General features: G+C 59.0%; 1 protein-coding gene across 6 annotated transcripts in view; it reads right to left on the bottom strand.

The window, feature by feature from the left end:
- Positions 1 to 21,490, bottom strand: part of RYR1 (ryanodine receptor 1) — a 118,017-nt gene that overhangs the window by 38,803 nt on the left and 57,724 nt on the right. For 3 of the 6 annotated variants that reach the window (XM_055145250.1, XM_055145253.1, XM_055145255.1), the window contains 32 exons: positions 21,056 to 21,196; positions 20,546 to 20,709; positions 20,365 to 20,443; positions 20,063 to 20,152; positions 19,156 to 19,296; positions 18,777 to 18,851; positions 18,597 to 18,672; positions 18,193 to 18,316; positions 17,337 to 17,452; positions 15,924 to 15,991; positions 15,715 to 15,836; positions 15,284 to 15,333; positions 14,870 to 14,930; positions 14,544 to 14,782; positions 13,777 to 13,858; positions 13,143 to 13,273; positions 12,623 to 12,955; positions 11,702 to 11,942; positions 9,764 to 9,851; positions 9,594 to 9,686; positions 9,209 to 9,223; positions 8,005 to 8,175; positions 6,778 to 6,837; positions 6,264 to 6,401; positions 5,872 to 5,984; positions 5,595 to 5,691; positions 5,272 to 5,381; positions 3,708 to 3,759; positions 3,505 to 3,573; positions 1,768 to 1,867; positions 1,201 to 1,280; positions 1,027 to 1,103 (listed from right to left, as the gene is read on the bottom strand). In XM_055145250.1, coding sequence (XP_055001225.1) covers positions 1,027 to 1,103; positions 1,201 to 1,280; positions 1,768 to 1,867; positions 3,505 to 3,573; positions 3,708 to 3,759; positions 5,272 to 5,381; positions 5,595 to 5,691; positions 5,872 to 5,984; positions 6,264 to 6,401; positions 6,778 to 6,837; positions 8,005 to 8,175; positions 9,209 to 9,223; positions 9,594 to 9,686; positions 9,764 to 9,851; positions 11,702 to 11,942; positions 12,623 to 12,955; positions 13,143 to 13,273; positions 13,777 to 13,858; positions 14,544 to 14,782; positions 14,870 to 14,930; positions 15,284 to 15,333; positions 15,715 to 15,836; positions 15,924 to 15,991; positions 17,337 to 17,452; positions 18,193 to 18,316; positions 18,597 to 18,672; positions 18,777 to 18,851; positions 19,156 to 19,296; positions 20,063 to 20,152; positions 20,365 to 20,443; positions 20,546 to 20,709; positions 21,056 to 21,196 — 3,596 coding nt within the window. The remainder of the gene's footprint in view (positions 1 to 1,026; positions 1,104 to 1,200; positions 1,281 to 1,767; positions 1,868 to 3,504; positions 3,574 to 3,707; positions 3,760 to 5,271; positions 5,382 to 5,594; positions 5,692 to 5,871; positions 5,985 to 6,263; positions 6,402 to 6,777; positions 6,838 to 8,004; positions 8,176 to 9,208; positions 9,224 to 9,593; positions 9,687 to 9,763; positions 9,852 to 11,701; positions 11,943 to 12,622; positions 12,956 to 13,142; positions 13,274 to 13,776; positions 13,859 to 14,543; positions 14,783 to 14,869; positions 14,931 to 15,283; positions 15,334 to 15,714; positions 15,837 to 15,923; positions 15,992 to 17,336; positions 17,453 to 18,192; positions 18,317 to 18,596; positions 18,673 to 18,776; positions 18,852 to 19,155; positions 19,297 to 20,062; positions 20,153 to 20,364; positions 20,444 to 20,545; positions 20,710 to 21,055; positions 21,197 to 21,490) is intronic. The other 3 variants (XM_055145252.1, XM_055145254.1, XM_055145256.1) reach the window with 1 other exon arrangement.

Below are 21,490 nucleotides of genomic sequence, written 5' to 3'. Positions count from 1 at the left end.
TCCATCCCCAGCATCCCATATGGCCCCTTGAACACCACTAGGAGTGATCCCTGAGCACAGACCCAGGAGTAATCCCTAAGCACTATTTGTCTGACCCACAAACAAACAAACAGGAAATACTGAAGTAACAGTATGGTGGACAAGAGCACTTGCCTTGCATGTAGCCAACCCAGGTTTAATCCCCAGCACCCCCCATTCAGTCCCCCAAGCCTGCCAGGAGTAATCCCTGAGTGAAGAGCCAGGAGTAAGCCCTGAACACTACTACATGTGGCCCCCAAACAAACACAAATAATGACATAAAAAAAGAAGAAGAAGAGAGACAGCACCGTGGGTAAGGGTCCTGCCTTGCACGCGACTGACTCAGATTCTATCCCCAGCACCCCACAGGGTCCCCTGAACACATCCAGGAGTGATCCCTGAGCACAGGGCCAGGAGTAAGCCCTCAGCACTGCCAGGTATAGCTCCCAAACCCAAATCAATACATGAAGAAAAAAAAAATGAAAAGTGGAGGTGGAGAGGAGGTGTAATGAAGCATCGGCCCTCCTCTCTTCCAGGGTCTGCAGCCCCATCTGGAGGTAGGGTGGGGGTCAGGGGAGATGCAGGAGGGAGCTGACATGAAGAGGAAGCAAAAGAGGCAGCAGCAGGAGGTGAGAGAGCACCGAGGAAGAAGGACAGGGCTGGGACGAGAAATGTGCACAAGGAGGGGAATCGGAGCCAGGAAGTGGCCGATGCTCCAGAGGCCTCCAGAACAAAGGAGATGGCAGGAGAGGTGACAGAAACAGGGATTCGGTGAAGGCCCCAGCACAGGTGACCCTTCCCGTCGCAGCTGTCTGACTCTTCCTCCTGAGAGCCTGGGGCCCTGTCCGCCTCACCCCTGCCCCTGCATGACTGCATGTGAGCAGCAGTCCCTGCTTTGGGGGTGGGGCTGAGTGGTCCTCTGGTTCCTGGGCACCAAGAGTGCCGACCCGGAAGTTGAAGTGGACCCCCCGAGGGGGCACAGCTCCAGGCACACACGCCATCACCTACCTGCATGTCTGCATCAGCGCCTGGATGCTCTGGAAGAAGCCCACCTCCTTCTTGTCCTTCAGATAGTCCAGCATTTTCTGCAGAGGGCGGAGGGGTGGGGGATCTGGAGTCACATCGGAACTGAACCCCCGTGCTGCCCCCCCAGCCCTCCTCCCAAGTCCCTCTGTCTGTTACCTGCTGCACCTCCGCATTGCCCCCATTGAGGATGGAGATTCCCAGCTTCAGGGTGGAGGACACCATGGCGCCTGTCTCTCCTGGAAGAGGGGAGTCAGGTGATAGATTAGATAGCTCATCTGCGCTGTTCTCTACCCACCCCACCGTGCATGAGGGTGGGGGATCGGGGGTGGGCTAGAGGGCATGCCAGGGCTAGCAGGAGTGAGGGTGAAGTTGCAAGGCAAACATGGAAGGGAGGGCTGGAGTAACAGCACAGCGGGTAGGGCGTTTGCCTTGCACGGCCAACCCGGGTTCAATTCCCAGCATCCCATATGGTCCCCTGAGCACCGCCAGGGGTAATTCCTGAGTGCAGAGCCAGGAGTGACCCCTGTGCATCGCCGGGTGTGACCCAAAAGCAAAAAAACAAAAAAACAAAAACAAAAAAATAACATGGAAGGGAGGGTGGGGCTGGGGAAGAGGGCAAAGCACAGAAACGTAGGGGTGTGGGAGAATCCCCAGCCAGGCCAGAGGGGCGCTGGATGGTGGAGGGTGAGGGAGGGAGCGGGGAGGCCTGGGGAGCCAGCCCACCTTTGCAGGCACTGATCATCTGGAGCACCATCTCGGCCGCCCCGCGGTTGTGCAGCCGTGCCTGCTGGTACAGGAGCCTCTGCTTCTCCATCTCCTTCTCCTGGCAGAGCCAGGCATGAGGGGCAAGTCAGTCCAGGCCCCCGCTGCCTGCCTTTGCCCCCATGGGCTCTAGCCGCCCAGCCTTGCCCTCCCCACTGCAGTCACATCCGCTGCTTTCAGCTCCTGCCAGCCAGTGAGACCCAGTTTCCTCCCTTCCCCTCACGTGGAGCATGGTGCTGTCTGATCTGGGGCCCAGGGACCTCCGAGGGGTCACAGAAGAAAAGTCCAGGAGGTTGGGGAACTGTGAGGTCGGGGTGGAAGAAAGTTCTATATGTACGTGTCCGGTGCACTTCCTTGAGAGAGCATTTCCTTCGCTGTAGACCAAAGCCCCACCCAGTCACATCTGAGGACAATCCACGGCTCATCACTACCTTAGCTAAGAGCCCTCAGTAGATTCATAAAGTACAGATATCACCATCACACCTCCCTGGAACAACAGCATTACTCCAATATGCACAATGCTTCCAGCGCTGGGAATTCAGTTTAAACATTTAAAAACATGATTCGGGACTAGAGAGATCGCTCCATGCACAGAGCAGGCGGGAGACCCAGGGGTGATTCTGTCACCACTTGATCCTCTAGCACTTGGGAAGTGACCTGAGGACAGAGCTAGGGGTAACCCCTAAGCCCCACTGGGTATGGCCCCAAATAAAACCAACCAAGCAAAATCGACATGATTCCAAGAAGGCTCCAGCAGATGCTAAAAGGGGCTCTGGCACCAAAAAAGATGAAGAAATTCGGGGAGAACACAGTGAGGCACTTGCCTTGCACACAGCCAAGTTGTATATGACCCCTTGCACCGCATTTGGCCTCCAGAGCTCCACCAGGAGTGATCCCTGAGCTCAGAGGCAGGACTATACCTTGGGTCTGGGCACTTCCAGGTACAACCCTCATCCCCTCTAAAGAAAAACTCAGGGGGACTGGAGCGATAGCACAGCGGGGAGAGCATTTGCCTTGCACGCGGCCGACCCTGGTTCGATTCCCAGCATCCCATAGGGTCCCCCAAGCACCTCCAGGAGTAATTCCTGAGTGCAGAGCCAGGAGTAACCCCTGTGCATCGCCGGGTGTGACCCAAAAAGAAAAAAAAAAAGAAAAACTCAGGGAGATGATCAACCAAGGATGTGGCTAAGTGGTATGACACAAGCCTCGCATACATAACACCTGGGTTTGATCCCCAACACCGGGCAGGGATGCAGGGAATGTCAGGGTTGCTGTTGGCCCTGATGAGTGAATAACCAGCTCCTCCTAACTGTCCTTGTTTGTACTGTTCCTTCCACGTGAAACTTCTTTCTCCTCTTCTTCAACTGGCACCTTCTTTCTTTCATCTATCAGCTCCGGCAGCCCCTCTTCTGAGAAACCCTCCCTGACTCCTCTCCCTGCAGGCTGGTGCTCTGCCTGGGCTTCCAGAGCTCCCTGACTTTCTCCCCAGCTCCTCTGCCCCAGAGGCCTCCCACCCTCTGACAGTGAGTGCTCAGTCCTGCTCCTGTGGCCGATGGACCATCTCCCCTTGGGACTGACTGGGAGGGGAAGGCTGTGGTCCCAGTGCCAGGCCAGCCCAGAGCACTGCTCTGCGATTCCGTGCTGGGCTGTAGGGAGGGCAGAAGTGGGGGTCCTCCAGGAGTCCCTGGTCCCACTTACCTCGAAGGAAACCTCAGACTCCTCCTCTTCAGCCTCCACGCTTTCCCCTCCTTCCTCCATGTGGCAGCTCTGAGGATGTGACAGGTTAGGAATGAAGGTGAACGGGGGTAGGGGGGTTGCACCCATTCATGCCCAGTCCTTGGAGCAAACCGGAGTAGCAGCGAGGGCCAGAGAACCCACTGGGGCCCAGGGCAGCGTCTTACCTTTGCCATGATATCGGCATAAGCCATGTACAGGTAATCCTCGTCCAGTTTGCTGAGGAAGGGAGTGGGGGAGACGGTCAAGACCCAGACTGGACCAAGGGTCTCTCCCCTGCCCCTTCTCAGCTGGTGGCTGAAAATAGCGTGTTTCAGACGGGAGCCAAATGCCCGGTGCCTGAGTGGCAGGTGATCAAGGCTGAACCAGTAAGAACTATCTACTTGTCACTGTCATCGTCATTGTCATCCTGTTGTTCATCAATTTTCTCGAGTGGGCACCAGTAACATCTCCATTGTGAGACTTGTTGTGACTGTTTTTGGCATATCAAGTACGCCACGGGTAGCTTGCCAGGCTCTGCCGTGCGGGCGAGAGACTCTCGGTAGCTTGCCGGGCTCTCCGGGAGGGGCAGAGGAATACGAACCCAGGTCGGCTGCGTGGAAGGCAAACGCCCTACCTGTTGCACTATTGCTCCAGCCCCCCTAAGTTTTTCTTTAGAGAACTATCTACTTGACCGAAGAATAGGTCGGAGGAGGTCATGTGACCACAGGGGCCCAGTGAAGTTCACTGTGGGAGTTCTGCCCCACCGGCTGCCACAGGAGGCCGCCTTTCCTTTTGCTGAACAGCCCTGATGGAAGCCTGGGGCCACGTGCCGCCTGTTGGCTCTCCCGACTGCTAGTATTTAGATTTATTCCCAGCCCCGTTTTACAGAGGAGATGGAGGCCCAGTGACCCTCCTTGGCCAAGGTCCCACAGCCTGCACTGGGACTCAAACCTGGGTGGTCTCACTCAGAGTCAGGCCTGGGAAATCGGACAACCAACTTCCCAGTGTCCCTGCAGCCCCTGGGCCTGTGGTCAGAATTCTGGCCAATGGGGACGCAGGCCAAAGTCACCAGGGGGCAATTCCTTCCAGGATAAAGAGCTGGGGGCCGTCTTTGCTCCTTTCTGCCTGCCGTGGGGTTGTGTCTGGGTAGTCAGTTCCAGTCCTGTGCCCACAAGACACAGTTCCAGAGGGCTGTGTAGAAAGTGGGATGAGCCTGAGGCCCTGGCAGGGCCTGTGTGCCCAGCCATGTGCCCGGCCGGCATACGTCAGGCCACCAGAGCAATGGAAACCCCGATGCCTCTTCTCCCGGGTCCCAAGACGGGGCAGACACAGTATCTGGTGCGCAGCCCAAAGATCCAGTGTGAGAGAATGTGGAGGTCAAGAGCTCAGCAGGTGCCGAGCACATAATAAGCGGTTGGAAAGGGGCGCCTGTTCTCAGGGCCCACAGTGCGGCCTTATTACTGGTATTTATCCCTCAGCGTGTCATTAGCTCTGTGGCGCCTGTGTGCGACTGAGGGAACAGCTCCCTTTCTCACAGCCGCTGGCTGGGAAGTAATCCTAATAGCCTCATTACCCCCGAATCAGACGGGCTTTGTCTGAGCCAGCTTCTCCTGCTTCCAGATCAGCTGGAGCCCGTCTCCCCTCGTACGTACGGGCGGGCATTGCCCTGACAAAGTGTTTCACCTGCAAGGGGCCGGGAGCCTGTGCCAGTGAAGGGCCCAGGGGTGTGTCCTGAGGAAGGGCCCTCACCTCTTTTCCGTCAGGGCAGTGCGGCTGAAGTGCAGGACCAGCTGGTGCAGGGGGTCTGGCTTCTTCTTCTCCTCCACCTCCTCCTCCTCCTCCTCCTTCTCCCCGGCTTTCTGCAGGGGCGGGAGTTGGGGGAGAGTGGTGGGGTTTGGGGGAGGGGTTGCAGAATGCCCTCCTGTTGGTGACCCTGGAGCTGGGGAGGTTTCCTTTCCTCCTCCCCCCCGCAACATCCTGCGTCTCCGCCTGCTTCTGCCCGAACCCTGGACCTGGGTGTGAAGGGGGCTCCCCGATGTTCCCCCCACTCCCCCGCACCCGCCCCAGCTCACAGAGAGATCGTCTATCATGCGGTCCTCAAAGCCGTGATCTTCGGTCAGGATCCACGAAGCCTTGTAGCTCTCCAGGAACATGTTGCATGCTCGGTGCCTGCCGGGCAAAGGCGTGGGCTGTCTCTCTGGCTCCTCAGACCCCCCTCCAACCGACCCCCCACTTCTAAGCTGTCCACGTGCGTGAGTCCTCCCCCCCTCCTCCCCAGCCACCCCTCGCCTCTATGTCTGGCTCCCCTCCTTGCTCCTGGGGCAGCAGGGGGCGGGGTGGAGGGCTTACGTGGGCAGGTTGTACAGGGGCGTCATGCGGAAACAGGCAACCACAGCCCTCCGACGCTGCTTGGACAGGAGCTTGTGCCACACGGCCTTCTTGGACTTGTAAGGGTGCTCAGTCTGGAGGTGGGAGAGTCGCTCATGTCCCCAGACCCTGGGCCTGGCCTGACTCCCATCCCCCGCCTACCCGGGACCAAGATTCAAATTCCAGGCTCGACTCCCAGGCTGGAAATGGCCTTTTCTCTAGCTGGGCTCGGTTTTCAGGCTTAATTCTCTACCAGGCCAATCCCCAAACCTTTCCAAGACCCAGGCCCCAGACCCCGGACATTGCCACCAGGCTGCACTCCGGGCCTCCAAGATTAGCCCCTGCCACTCTGAGCCCTGTCGGGCCCCACGCACCTGCTCCAGATGGTAGAGCACTGCGGACACTTCCTGGACTCTGCGCACGATTTTCTCAGGATCGTCCGCGTCTTCCTCCCGGCCCGGGACGCCCCGGTACAGTGCCATCTGCCAGCGCAGAGAGGGCGAGCCCTCGACCTGCGAGGACATCGGGGCTCAGGGTTCCGCTGCCCACTTCCGGTCTCTCGGTGGGGTTTCTTGGAGGGCCCCTGTCCCGCCAGCCCCCGCTTTCGGGGCACCGGATACTTTCAGGAGGGGTGTGTGTGTGGGGGGGTAAGTCTAGGTCCATCTGGCCACATCCAGAGGGAGTCAGAGCTTATTCCTAGCTCTGGGCTCCGGGATCACGCCTGGCAGGCTCAGAGGATGGGATGGGATGCCAAGGATCGAACCCGGGTCATCCACATGCAAGGCCAATGCCCTCCTCACTAGGCTACGGCTCAGGCCCCGGGGTCCGTGGTCCCACGACAGGTAACAGAGCTCAGACGGCGGCCTCCATGCGGATGTAAGCACATACCTTTGCCTGACAGTGGAGGTTGTTGTGCAGAAACTCCCGGACCTCCTCATCGGTGTCTTTCTGGGGAGACATGGCCAGGCGGGGTCACCCGAGGCCCGTGTCCTCTGGGCTCACAACCCCTTCCTTCTGGGTGCTCCCTCCAAGTTCCAACCCCACCCCCTCAGCCAGTGAGAGGCCTGTGGGTCAGGACACATCCTGCTGCCAGAAGCATGGACATGAATGTCCCAGAGGTCAGCGGCCCCTTGAGGGACAGGGAGAAGCCCCTTGAGGGCTTTGTGGGGGTGTGAGGAGAGATCCCCATAGGTCAGAGGGGGCCGTGGGGTCCAGCTGGGGCTGGGAGTAAGCAGGGAGATGAAATGAAGCTCAGAACTGGTGAGGGGGCCACCTGGTGGGATCAGGCCCTTCAGGTTATGGGTGGGGTTACAGGTAGGCCCAAGGGAGGGTGTCTGCAGGGGGTGCTCCTTGGGGTCCCTGGGGAAGGATCATCGAGGTTGAGGGGTCTGAGGTGCCCTGGGGGGGCTCACTTGCTAGGTCCTAGGAGGAGTCTGAAGTCCTGCAGGAGGGAGCCACTGGGGTTTGGGGTGCCAAGATCCCAGTGGTGCGGGACCCCCAGGACAGGACTCTGGCATGGCTCCTCGGGCCCCTGAGGTTGCTGAGAATCGGGGGAAGGCTGTTCCCCCTGCTGGGGTAAGCGGGTGCCTGGGACGCTGCCGTGGGGCTCCCAGGGGCTGGAGGGCTCGGGGCATTGTCACTGGAGCCCCAGGATTTATGAGAGCTGAGTTTCTTGTGTGGTCCTGGGCGGGGCAGAGCTCCTTGGCACCCCAGGGTGCTCATGGCATCCATGAGAGTCTTTGGGGCTCAGTTTGGTGTCAACAGAGCAGGCGGGTGGGGAAGGCAATAGTGTCTTGGCTCTTTGGAGACCCAGAGGCAGGCCAGTGGGATTCTAAGGAACTCGGGGGAGTCCTGGGGACATGGGGGAGGTCCTGGTGGAGGCTCAGAGCTGACTCTCAGGTCATGGGGGGTTTTTCATAGTTTTTGTGGGGAGGGTGTTCAGTAGGTCCCTGCGAGCTCACTGTGGGGTCTGGGTCTAGCAGCATCTCTCAAGGGGTCCTGGGAATCCTGGGGAAACGCTCAAGGAGTCTTAGGGGGCCCATCAAGACCTCGGGGTCCTGGGAGTTGAGTGGGAGGCCCGGGGTCGAGGGGGCGGGACCAGAGCGCCCTACGCACCAGAGCGTAGCGGGTCTTGGCCATGGTGATGAGCTCCTGGTCGGTGGGCGCACACATGTTGAGGCCGATGGGCAGCATCTTCTTGAGCGTGGCCACGATCAGCGACGTCTGCACAGAGTAGCGGTCGCCTCGGCGCTTCTTCTTGGTGCGTTCCTGGTCCGAGCCACCCGACTGCGGGGACAGGGGGCTCAGCCCGCAGCCGCTGCCCACACCCCCAGCCCCGTCCGGGTGCCAGCATTCCCCCTGCCCCGCCCCCATCTCAGCCCGCCACAGAGCTGAGCTTTCACCTTCCATTCCCAGCCCCGGGCCCCAGACACTCCCCGTCCCGAAGGCCCAGCTTCGACCCTCAAACTCTTCTGTGTGGGTCCAAATTCCAGGCTCTTCTCCAATCCCAGAGATCTTCTGCCAGCAGCCCTGCCCCGGGGCCCCCACTCCCCACATGCCATGCACAAACCCACACTTCATATTCCAAGACCAAGTCCCCAAGAAAGAAGTACAGAGGCAGAGCCGGAAAGATTTCCCAAGAGTCAAGAGTGTTTGGAAGGAAAAGAGAAATTGAGACGCAGAGATGGTCGAGGAGACAGAAGAGGCAAGAGAGTTCCAGAAAGATCTGGCAGCAGAAACATGGGGGCACAGAGTCCCACAGCCGTACTCTGGAGCTTGGGGGTGCAGACCCCTTGGCCAGGGCCACCCCTGCCATGCCTTGACAAGCCCCGGTGACAAGCTTCGGCCAGAGCCACACCACTCGGGCACACAGGCTGGGGCACGCCCTGGGTGTCAGGCACGCTGAGGTCACGCATGCAGCACCGCTGAGTCCCTCGGCCCCGGCCCAGCGCCCGCTGAGGTTCAAGAGGACAAGACACTTGGCCAAGGTCACGGGCGGCTGCCAAGGGTCAGGACTCGAACCCAAGACTGATTCCAGAACCCAACCATGCACCATGGGGACACCCAGAAGCTCGATGCTGGGAGAGCCCAGAGGCCTGTTTTATCCTTTTTTTTTTTTTTAACAACAGTTAAAAAAAAAAGTTAAAATTCCTCAAAGCTGAGGGTCAGGAAGGGAATGGGGGGTGGGGTGGGGTTGAGGAAGAGAAAGAGGATGGGAACTCGGGATGGGAAGGGAAAGGGGGCAGGAATTTTCTGGGTTTGTGGGGGGAAGAGGGTTCGAGCCAAGAGCCATGCGGAAGGTTCCAGGCACGGGGCTGACCTGTACGTCTCCCGCCTGCTTCGCCGGGTCGCAGACAGAGACAAGAAGGGTTACCCCAGACCTCTGAGAGCCCCCGCGCCTCACCCCCCACCCCAGTAGGCACCCCCTCCAGGGGTCAGAGGGTCCCTGAGGAGGGCGCTTCTGAGAATAGTTAGGGGAGAGAAGAGGGGCTGGGCTAGTATGTGGCAGAGAGGAGAGATGGAGGCAGGGAGGACAGTTAGGGGAGGAGGGTGAGGACGTGGGGGAATAAGGAGGCTGCAAGGGGGAAGGGCGAAGGGAGGAGGGACCCAGCAGGGAGGATTCCGGGGGAAGAGAGAGGGCACTGGGGTGAGGGGGAGCCCAGGATTGCCCCCCTGCCGGCCCCGGTGCAGGACAAAGTGCCCACCTTGGCCATCTTGCTCTTGTTGTCGGCTGTCAGGAAGGACATGTTGTTGATCTCGTTCTGCACCACGAAGTTCTGCTCCTCACGCTTAAAGTTCTGCGGGGAGCAGGGTCAGGGGTCAAGCAGGGTCAGAGAAAGGGCCGCTGGGCGCTGGAGGAGGGGGCGGCACTCACGTGGGACTTGGACCAGTAGATGAAGATCTCGCCCACCGTCCTGAACAGCTCCTCGGCATTGGGGTTGGGCTCTGTCAGCCAGTGCGCCCTGGGTGGTGGCAGAGGGGCTGGTGAGGGCTGGGGACCCCAGGAGACGGGCCTCCCCTGAGAGCTCTCTGAGCAGGAGACTTCAGGGGCACCAGGAGACCCCACTGGGAGGGCAACTTGTGAGGTGACCCGGCCAAGGTGACCCGGCCACCCCGATGACGCCATGGCTAGAACGCTGCTTCCTTTCTGTTCCCCCTAACCTGCAGAAGGACGTGTGGCAGGCAGGGATGGCTGTCACCAGCGGCCACACCTGGGTAATCCCACCCCACTCCTAAAAGAACCCGCGGTTTCAGATCCGGAGCCAAAGTACAGTGGGTTGGACATTTGTCTGGCATGCGGCCAGCCGGGGCTCCACTCCCCGCATCCCCTCTGGTCCCCCAGGAGTGATCCTTGAGCACTGTTGGGTGTGGTCTGAAAACAGAACTAAAGAAAAGAATGTGGGATTCCCCAGAGAGTCCCTGGCCCCTCTCCCAGGTCACCAGCTCTTTCGGTCTGTAAACAGGACACCACAGAGACTTCTGTTGTTTTTTTTGGGTTTGTGTTTTGGGCCACCTGCTTCCATCAAAAGGGAGAAACAATGAAGTTCATAGGGCTGGAAGGAAACAGCGATTTCCCCCCGGACAGTATCGCATGTAAAACATAAGAAGAAATAAAATTTGGGACCGGAGCAATCATACAGCAGGGAGGGCATTTGCCTTGCATGCAGCCATCCGGGGTTTGATCCCCAGCATCCCATATGGTCCCCTGAGCACCTCCAGGAGTGATTCCTGAGCACAGAGTCAGGGGTAAACCCTGAGAGCTGCTGGGTATGGCCCAAAAATTAAAAGAAAAAAAAAAGAGAGTTCCAGAAAGTATCTAACCTAAGGCACTAACCCGATAGTTCCAGAAAGTATCTAACCCAATGGCTACTGGAGTATAATTTTTTGCCAGAGGTACAGCTGACGTAAGCAGCAGCTGAGGGCCGCACAGTTTCACTGAAGGGGGACACAGGCAGCTGAGTGGAACCACCGTGGTACCTTTCTATGCCCTCGTAGCCTTTCTATGCCTTCCCAAGACACAGCTTGGGAAGTCTTGGTCAGCCCCAAAGTCTTTTTCACCCAGGCCAGAGCTTGAATGGAAACCATCCTACCCCGGGATGAGGCTGCACCAGGTTTTTAGAAATGTCTGGAGCAGGGACGGGAGCGATAGTACAGCAGGGAGGGTGCCAGCCAGCCTGGGTCGGACCCCCAGCTTCCTGTATGGTCCCCCAAGCACTGCCAGGAATAATTCCTGAGTGCAGAGCCAGGAGTAAGCCCTGAGCACTGCCGGGTGTGAACACCCCAAAGCACTGTCATTGTCACTGTCATCTCACTGCTCATCGATTTGCTCAAGCGGGCACCAGTAACGTTTCCATTGAGAGACTTGTTGTTACTGTCACCCAAAAGCAGGCAAAAAAAAAAAAAACTTGGGGAGATGCTAGCAAGGGGCTGATACCTGCGCTTGCCCTTTAGCTAAATCCCCTAGTTTTCGGGGTAACACTGGGGTGCGGGAGCAGATCTTGACCATCTTCCTTTCTTCTCTTAGTGATGGGAAACGTCTGACCATGTATTAGACTCCCTGGCCCCATCCACCCCAACCTGGACACAGGGCGGAGTGGGGAGCGCTGGAGCCCCCAGTGGGACTCAGAACCGAGGTGTACTGGGAGCATCAGGGACGTGAATGGCAGCAGGCTGGATCTGGGTGGGGAAGGGGCCCCGTGGAGGGGGACGGTGGGCAGCGGGTGGCGTCAGGGGAGGAGGGGAAGTCCACAGTGGGCCTGAAGACGGAGGTGGGGACAGGTGGAGTGGGCGGGTAGCCCCCAGGCCAGGTCACCTGTTGTTGTCCACGTAGCGGATGAGCAGTGGGTAGAGGGCGTACAGGTCCCGGCAGAGCACCGAGAACTCGTCGCGCACCAGGAGCTCGCCCTCCTCGGCCTCCGCCTTGGCCTCCAGGCGCAGCTGCTCCTCCTCGGCCACCACCTTCCCCGCCCGCTTGCGCAGGCGCCCGATGGTGGGGATGAAGTGTGTGTGCAGCAGCTCGGGCCGCGCCCGGCTCACGATGGGCTGTGCGAACACTGCAGAGGCAGATGGGGAGCCACGCCTGGCCTCGGACCTCTGGCCTCTGACCCCACCAACTCCAAAACTGACCTCTGATTCCGCCCTTAACCTGGAGCCATGACCCCTGACGGGACCCAGCCAGTTGTAATCCTTGACCTGAACCCCCGTGACTCAGTCCCTGATCTCTGACGCCAACAACTGAAAATCTCATCCCAGAGGTGACCTCTCACCCCCTCTCTAACCTCTGGTCTGGATGTCCACACTTGTCTCACTACATGACCCCTGACCCTGAGCCCTGGCTTTCACCAGCCTCTGACCCTAATCCTGGCCTGTGAGCCCTGACCTCTCACTGGGCTCTGATCCAGATCCCGACCTGTGCTCAGGCCCCGTGGCTTGGAGTCCCCTAGGCCTGGATCTGGGAGCACACAGGGGTCAAGCAGTGCCAGGGACTGAAGTTGAGGCCTCAAGTGTGCAAGCCATGTGCTCCATCCCTTTGCGCCATCACCCTGGCCCCTGACCTGGGTCTCTGTTCTGGCGAGCCTGTGATCTAACCTCCAAGGCACCCTGATTCCCAAGTCGCACCCATGGGGCTCCCAGGGGTCAAGTCCCAGTCTCCTGAGCCTGCAACTCGGACCCCGAACCACACACCCTGGCTGTGGGCCCACCCATGCTCCCCGCAGGCCCCACGCAGGCCCACCTGCCAACCGCTTCATCCACGAGGCCTCATCGATGCCCAGGTTGTTGACAATGATGCGCAGGATGTCCCCCAGCAGGGAGTTGAGGTGGCCGGAGGTGACGGCCGTGCAGGGCGGCGGGGCACCGCCGGGGATGCTGGGTGGGGGAGCCTCGGGGCCCCGTTCCCACCAGCGGGGCAGGTAGCTGCACAGCATGGGCAGCGTGATCTCGATGACGTGCGGCATCTCCGTGTAGCGGGCGCCGGACTCAGCCAGTCCCCCGATTTCTGCCATGAGCCGCTCCAGCACCGGGATGTCGGGGCACATCTCCTCCACGCTGCTGGGGAGCCCCAGGACTGGGGTGCGGGGGTGTCAGGCTGTGCCAGGGCACCTCCCCCCAGGGAACTCTGGGATTCCCCGTCTGGGAGCCCCCGATACACTGGGTCCAGAGTCTCAGTCCCTGAGCCCACGGCAGACCTCAGTGGCCCTCACGGACCCCTGGGCCCTGTGCTGCTGGAGTGTACCCCAGTCCCCCACACTTACTGGCCCTTTCCCGGGGAGACTTGGTGGTGTAGACGGAGCAGGCGTTGTACTCGTTCAGCTGAGGCTCCAGGAACGCCACTGGCATGGCCGCTGCCAGGCAGGCCAGACATTCGCCCAGGGCTGGCCGCAGCCTGTAGGAGGCGACTGTGCTGAGCTCCCCTGGGCCCTCCTGGTTCCAGCCTCTGCTCACACAGATGTGCCCCCTGAGGGCACCCCTGGTACCTCCCTGGGCTTCCGAGGGTCTTCCGGCTGCCTCTGACCTGGTGCAGGGGCAGTCCCCAAGTGTTCCCTGCATACAGTAGATTCTGGGTCTGGGGCCACCTTCATTTTGCGTTGTCGCTGGAGCAACTTGGGATCCAGCCAGCTCCCCGCCCTCACCTACATCACTTTCCTCCTGGCCTTTCTCTGAGTGCCCTCATGTGGCCACAGTAAGGAACTGCAGGTGTGTGTTTCTGTCTGTCTCTCTCTGTCAGAGTGCCCTCATGTGGCCACAGTGAGGAACTGCAGGTGTGTGTGTGTGTGTGTGTGTGTGTGTGTGATTTTCCCCTGCTTTCCACCCACCACCTCTTCTGCTCCCTCCCCTGCCTGAGCCCCCACAGTGCCAACCCCCTGCCCCCACCATTGCTCTCCTTACTTCTCCACGTAGGGGTTCCTGGTGGTCCCCAGAGAGTAGATACTGCACAGCGTTCGGTAGCAAGAGACCTGGACATCATCCACTGAGGGTAAAAGGGGGGAAGCTCAGGCACCAGCACGCTCCTCCTGGCCCCGCCCCCAAGAGAAGCCCCCCAATGCTCTAGTCTTGTGATTTGTCTAGTCTCAGTTTTCCTCTCTGTGAATGGGCATGACTAGGGCAGGTCCTGGCAGGCTGCTGTGAAGATTGCAGGGATCCACCCACAGAGGGCATGAGAACGGACACACACACAGGCACACACAGGCACACATGGGCACGTGGGGCTCCCTGTGCCGTGGGCACACATGGGCACACGTGGGTACACACAGGCATACACAGGCACACATGGGCATACGCAGGCACACACTGACAGACGCGGGCACACACGGGCACACCAGGGCTCCCTGTGCAGCAGGTGGGTCTCCCCTGGGGAGGAGGTGTGGCTCTTGGGCAAGAGTGTGACCCACACTCTCTCTAGAAAAATGCAAACCATGCGCTCCCCAAAGGCCGGCCGAGTAAAGAAGCCTATCAAGGGACGGGAGTGTGGTTCAGTGATTGAGCAGGGGTCTTGCATGCATGAGGCCCTGAGTTCCATTCCTGGCACCACACACACACACACACACACACACACACACTCTCACACTATACACACACTCTCTCACACTATACACACACCACTTGCACACACACCATACACCCCCACCCCAAGCCCAGCCGCCAGGGGGTCTCACAGATGACGTCGTCTCCAAACTGGTGCTGGGCGATGTGCTGGAAGAGGGTGGTGAGCACGGGCAGCAGGGCGACGGTGGTGTAGGTGATGTTCTGGCCCACGCCCTTCACCTGCGTGCGTGCCTGCGACACCTTGCCCAGACGCAGGTTCTCCACCATCTTCTCGATGTCCTCCGAGGCACTCTCGAAGAAGGAGCGCAGGCCGGCCTTGACGATCTCGGGGCCTGACTTCATCACAGTCCTAGCAGGGGGCCAGGACACATGGTACACTCTGTACTTCCAAGGCATTGGGGCGGGGGGGGGGTGGCAGGGGGGGCCGGGGCCTCACCTGGCGTCCAGGGAGCGGGCCAGGATGTGGAGACAGTTGACCACGGCCGGTGCATCCGTGCCTGGGAGAGGAGGAGGGTCTCGGACGGAGGAAGGGCTTGTGGACAGACTCTCCCTTGGCATCAGCCCACCCCAGCCCTGCACCCGCTCCCCTGGCCCCTGGGTTCCTCCTCTCAGCCCTTCGCTGACACTGTGGTGAGTCTGTCTCCCGGATGGTCTGGAGGCACCAGGAGGGCTGGACCCAGGCTCTCCCCTCCCTGCCCTGTCCGTAAGAAGGCTGCTCAGGCCATGTCCAGGTCCAGTGGAAGAACGAGGTTGTCCAAACCCAGGCAAGAACCTGGGCTGGGAGATCTTTGGGGTGGCCGGTTGATGAGGGGCCAAGAAAAAGGTACAGGGGTCAGGCCAGGGTACTTACCAAAGAGACAGACGCGGTGGCGGACAAGGGCAGCTAGTTTGCAAAAGAGGCTGAAGAGAGAGAAGGAAGGAAGACCAGGAAATAGGGGGCGAGGAGGCAAGAGGACCAAGGAGGTGGGGGACAGGACAGGAGGAGGCAGGGAGAGAGAGGGGAGGGAGACAGAGCCTGGAGGCAGGCGGGGTGGGGAGGTGACAGAGGAGCCGGGCTAGCTGAAGGGCACTGGCAGGACCTGGGTTTCTGGGGGTGCTGTGCTCCTAAGAGTCCCCTTTGCAAGGAAACGCCTCAGTCCCGGGCATGCCAAGTCCATGCTCCCCGAAACCCCCAATCACCATCACAGGCCCAGCATCCAGTGCCCAGACTCGGACCTCCACGCATCAAGCTCACGGGCCCAGGATGACAGGGCAGTGGGCTGGGGGGACAGGGTGGCCCACCTGGTGATCATTTCCTTCTCCTTGTTGGAGGCGTGGCCTCCACTGCCGAGCACTTTGGCGGGCGTGGATAGGAAGTAGAGGCAATGGTTGGTGAAGTACTGATTGATCAAAGGCAGCAGGATCTGGGGCGGAAGGAAGAAGTGAGGGGAAGTGGGAGAAGGGTGGAAACCCCCCCCCCCGCGACCCCAACTCCTGAGCCCACCGCTCACCTTGGCAAAGAATTTAATTTCCTGTTCATGGGGGGACTTTTCCACCCGTCCACTGCTGACCACAGCCTCTGTTGGAGGAAGGCAGATGAGGGTCACAGAGGGCTAAGGCTGAGGGAGTCGGGGCTTTCTGACAGGGAAGGACTCGGGGGACAGACTTAGGGGATGACAAGAGATAATTTTTTTCCTAAGGTGTCACCTCTGATGGCATTAGAAGCCACTTGTGCTCATCTTTCTTATGGGGGAAGGAGGGGAGGCATTGTCCACACCTTACCTGTGCTCAGAGCTTACTCCTGGCTCAAGCTCAACCCTAGTAGTGCTTAGGGACCCTATGCAGTGCTGGGAATCAAACCCAGGTCAGACACTTGCAAGGCACATGCCTTATCCACTGTACTATCTCTAAGGCCCTCCCTTATCTTTCATCTGACGGCCCTGACTCCTTGATCAAACCTTTCCTGACGCCGAAATAGGGATGAGGACAAACTGGCATGAGATTATGCCATCCCTGTCCTCTCTGATCACATATCCTTTTATTCTTAAACTTGAGATGCTGAATAAATATGGAATTAATGGAATGAAATAAGGAGTCACTGTGGACAGATCAGAATTCGAGTTAAAAATGGAAATACTGGGGCCAGGAAATAGTACAGGGCTTGTTACAGCATTTAACTTGCAACGCTATGGATGCCAGTTCAGTTCTTGGCATAGCATATGGTACCCCTGAGCACTGCTGGGGGAGTCAGGAATATTTCTGAGCAGAGTCAGGAGCAGCCCGAGTACCTTTGGGCCCCCCTCTCCCCTCAATACACAAATGGAAATTTTGGATTAACGGTTACAGTAATTAATGATCGACACTTAAAGTAATCCCACCAGCTCTGTATCTGAACACTTGTTGACATGTGTTATGTCCCTGGCACTGAGCAGCAAACTTCTCCCTTGTCCTCTCTCACATCACACAGATGAGGACGCTGAGGTGAAACAACACTTGGGACCCCTGGCCAGCTTTGGTGAACAGAAGCTCCCACTGCAGGCGAGAAGGCCGCTCGGAGAGGAGCCTGTCTGGAGCCATCTGAGGTGAGGTATGTGGGCACGAAGCCACCCTGTCAGGTCTCTGGGGGAGTCTGGCTCTCTCTAGGGCCTCTCTAGGTTGATGTGAGACCCCATTCTGATTTTTTTTTTGAGGACCACACCCAGCAAAAGACCTCCCCCTGCACTGAGCCTGGGGGATCCGTGCCAACGTTGTCGGCACCCACTGCTGGAGTATGGACTGCGGGACAGTGTCTCTCTGGTCTGATCCTGTGTTCCCCAGCCGGGGACACCATCCAGCACAACTCTCAGGTGAGGGGAGGGTGGCGAGGAGAAAGCCTGAGCTGCAGAAGGGGCAGGTGGGGAGGGGGGGTGAGGAACTCTCCGTACCCAGGTGAGCAATAAACTCCTGGGAAATGTCCATCCAACGCAGCAGCTGCTGCAGGAAGCCGAAGGCAAACCGTTTCTCAATGGAAGATGTGTCAAGCTCCATGTCCTTCAGGCCTCTGCAGGACGGGAAGAAGGAGGCCCTCAGCCCTCACTGGGCCTGCCTGGCTGCGCGCCTGGCTCCAGCTCTGCCTCTGCCTCCTCAGCTTCTGCCTCACTACAGGAACTTTGGGTCCGGGGGGGGGGGGGCCCTCTCCCTGGCCACACCTCCCATCCCTGGGTCCGGTCCTGTGCCCCTTCTTGACTGGCCCCGCCCCCTTACCTAAGCCCCTCCCCTCTCCTCCTCCTCCCCTGTAGCCCCACCCTGCTTCCATTCCTTATCCTTCTCTGGCCCGACCCCTCTTAGTTTCTCCCTTCACTGACCCCACCTCCAACCCTAGGCCCCACCCCTTATACCGCTCCCCTCTTGGACCCGCTCTGATCCCAATCACCTAGCCTCTCAATCTCCTCTTTTACCTGGTCTCTGCCTCTGACCTCAGGCCCCGCCCCTTAGTCTCCGCCCCTCCCCAGCCCCGCCTCTAACCCCAGGCCCTCCCCTCGCAGTCTCCGCCCCTCCCTGGCCCCGCCTCTAACCCAGGCCCCGCCCCTCTCAGTCTCCGCCCCTCCCTGGCCCCGCCTCTAACCCAGGCCCCTCCCCTCGCAGTCTCCGCCCCTCCCTGGCCCCGCCTCTAGCCTCTGACCCCGACCCCTCCCCTCACAGTCTCCGCCCCTCCCTGGCCCCGCCTCTGCTACCCGCCCAAGGTTCTCAGGCTTTTGCTGCCTGGGTTGTGTCCCTATCCCCAAAGACCAGCCCGCGTGCCTGGTGACAGCGTAGCCGTTCATCTGCAGAAACTTGAGCAGTTCCTGGGCCTTCTCTCGGTCCCGTGCCTTCTCCTTCGCCGTGAGTGTGTCATAGGGGACCAGTAGGGGATGGGTCCCTCCACCTGGGCCAGAGAAAATCGGGAAAGGGGAGTGGGGTGGCGGGGGGTGGGAGCCAGAACACTCTCTCTGATGTGGGTTCTGCCCTTGAGGGCGTGCATAATTACAGTAACTATCGGTATATGCAGAGGCGGGATAAGAATAGCCGAACGCTGCTTTCCAACAGTTCACCCTCACTTACTGGAGGCTGGAGTCCCCCCAGTCACACAACTCTAACCTAGGTTCTTAGACTGCGACTAGGGGACTGGGGAGGGGTGTAGTCTGGCGTGGGATGGGTGCCCTCACCCTTGGCCTCCAGCTCCTGCTTCTTCTTGCGCCCCCATGTGTTGTGGTAATTTTCTGCCAGCTGCTCTGCCATAGCCTGAGATGTACGGGAGGGGGAAAGATCCAGGAACATATTCAGAGGGTGCCCAACCCCTCCCAGACACCACCCCCGGTGAAAGGATGGGGTGAGGGAGGTCTCACCTGCAACTCCCGAGACAGGGTGACTCCGCTGAGATCAGGGGGCTGGGGGTTGTAGCCTTCTCGGGGGTCATAGGTCTGATAGGGCAAGGGAGAGATGCGGAGCTTGGTGGGTTAGCAGGATACCCAGACCCCAACCCAAATTACACCCCACTCACCAAGACCCCAGACCCCTCTTCTGCACCCCCTCCTTAAGAGCTATCTCTCAGCCACTTCATCCCCTTCTCCTCTGTCAGTTTTTCCAAGCCCCCTTTCCCAGACCTTCTGCACCCTGCTTCTGGCCTCCTCACTCCTGGCCCCCGCCTCCCGCCCCCTCTTGGCCTGGCCCCCTTATTCTAACCAATCACCCAGCGATCCCACCCCTCCCCAGGCCCGCCTCCACCTGGGCGCTTTGGGAAATCTTCCTGGTTTTCTTCTTCTCAGTCTTCTCCTCCTCACCCTCCCGGGCCTTCTCTATCGTCCACTCCCAGGCAATCATGGCCTTCAAGGACTCCTTGATGGGCCAGCGGTAAATCTCTTTGTCCTGGATGGACAGGAGGGAAGGGAGTTAGAGGAATGGAAGGTGAGAGCGTGGTAAGCTTCACTGCCTTCCCAGAAAGGGAAAGTGGGGACCACGTGGCTAGGCAGGGGCCCACATGCGCTTGGAACTCCCGGTCTCTTACCGGCTTTGTGACAGAGCCCCCCCAAACTACCTCTCATGATCCTGTTTACAGAGGAGACTCAGAGAACGTGTAAAATCGGGACACGAAACCCAGCCTCACTCAATAGGAGCAGGAACACGAACGTGGAGTCCAGGGGAGGGGAGGCACCAAAGTGGTGGGAAGGGCAAGTCAAGTCCCACAGACAGGGGAGTTAACCCACCAATCCTGTTAGATCCAAGTCAGTGATGCTGTCACTAAAATAACTCCTTTTATGAAAAAAAAAAATTGGGCTAGAGTGATAGCACAGCGGGTAGGGTGTTTGCCTTGCACTTGGCCAACCCGGGTTCGATTCCCAACATCCCATAGGGTCCTCTGAGCGCCGCCAGGAGTAATTCCTGAGTTCAGAGGCGGGAGTAACCCCTGTGCATCGCTGGGTGTGACCCAAAAAGAAAAAAAAATTGGGTTTGGCTCAGGAGTCACTCCTGGTGATGCTTTGGGGACCAGGCAGTACAGGGGATCAAACCTAGGCCTCCAGCGTACAGCATACTCTACCTTTTGAACTCTCTCCCTAGCCTCTTACTCCTTGAACTCTGCAATGTGGGGGTCATCTTGTGGCTCCCCCAACATGGAACCCCGAGGCTTAGTCACCTTCTCGGAGAAGGTCTTGTAGGGTCTCAGCATGGGGTGTGTCTTCAGCTCCTCATCGATGTTCTCCCCATAGGACCAGTTGTTCTGGATCTGGAGGTGAGGAGGGGACAGGTGGAGGCAGGGCCACATGGAACTGGAGGGGGCAGGGGCGGGACGGGGGACAGACAGCAGTCTGGAGGACCCAGAGAGGAGTCCTGAGCAGCAGAGGGCTCCAGAGGAGGCCGTGAGGTAAGCTGGGGTGAGCTGGGGTTCTGAGGGAGGTGGGCAGGGGTGTGGCTCCTGGCGGGGAGAGCCTGCCCCACCTTGTCGAAGGCCCACTTCTCATGTGTGTACTCGGAGAATTTGTTAATGAAGGAGTCGAGCTTCTCAGGGATGATCACGCTGTTGGAGGCAGAAAGGTTAAGTCAGCAGACCTTGGGGCCCGGCCCTCCTTCCGTTTCTCTCAGCTCCCCGCCTCTACACCCTTCGGTTCCCAAGCCTCACTTGAGGGTCTCCACTGGCCGAGGATCAAAGTTGCCCTCTGCGTCCACTGTGGCCTTCTTCTCGGCCTTCGAGGAGTATGAGGCATCAACGTAGTCAGGGGGCAGGGCCCCGGCGATGGCGCACAGACAGGGCATGGCCATGCGGTACAGCTCTGCGTCGTATTTCTGGGAGGGTCAAGAGGCAGAGGGGTCACTGCAGACCTGGCTGAATGTGCAAATCCTAGAGCCCTGAGGCCTCAGAACTAACCATCAACCCTCCTCCCTGAGCCCCCAAACATACATCATATTCCCTGTCCATTGGAACCGCCAGTACACCATCATGTTTCCCCTTTCCAGGCTTCCAAACTAGACAACCCAAACAGAAGCTCATTCGGAGTCCCCAGACCCAAACCTGCACAACTTCCACTCCCTTTGAACCCTCAAATAGTGGGGATTTGATTTTGGATCCCCAACTTTGGTTCCAGAGCATTCACACAGACTTCCTTCAAGGATTCCTTCAGGCCTCCCAGACCTTATGGGCCAGCGAGTCAAAGATGCCCCAGAAGAGTTTCCGTGTGAGGTGCAGTTCTTCCTCGGAGGTGACCCCGAAGCTGGCCCAGCCGGTGGGGAGGCAGTAGTACTTCCAGCAGCGTTCATAGTGGTTGGTGAGGAGCTGGGTGAGAGCAAAGAGGGGTGGACACCAAAATGAAGGCGAGAATACAAGCCAGTGGGAGGCAAAGGAAAGGCCAAATGCTTCTGGCTGCCAAGCTTTTAAATGACAGGGAAGGCGGGGTTATGTAAATGGCATGCTATGAAGGCCCGCCCATTCTTGGAAAGGGATACCAAGATCATTAATTTTGCAATTTCAGTATTCTAATTTAGAGTCAGGATGGGCTGGATTTGTCTGGCATGGCGTTACAAAAAACCAGCATGCTATATTAATCCCTGGGGAGGGTCGCGTGCAATT

Source organism: Sorex araneus, chromosome 8, assembly GCF_027595985.1.
Source record: "Sorex araneus isolate mSorAra2 chromosome 8, mSorAra2.pri, whole genome shotgun sequence".
Lineage (NCBI taxonomy): Eukaryota > Metazoa > Chordata > Mammalia > Eulipotyphla > Soricidae > Sorex > Sorex araneus.
The sequence above is the reverse complement of the archived record's forward strand: the minus strand, read 5'-3'. Positions and strand labels throughout refer to the sequence as shown.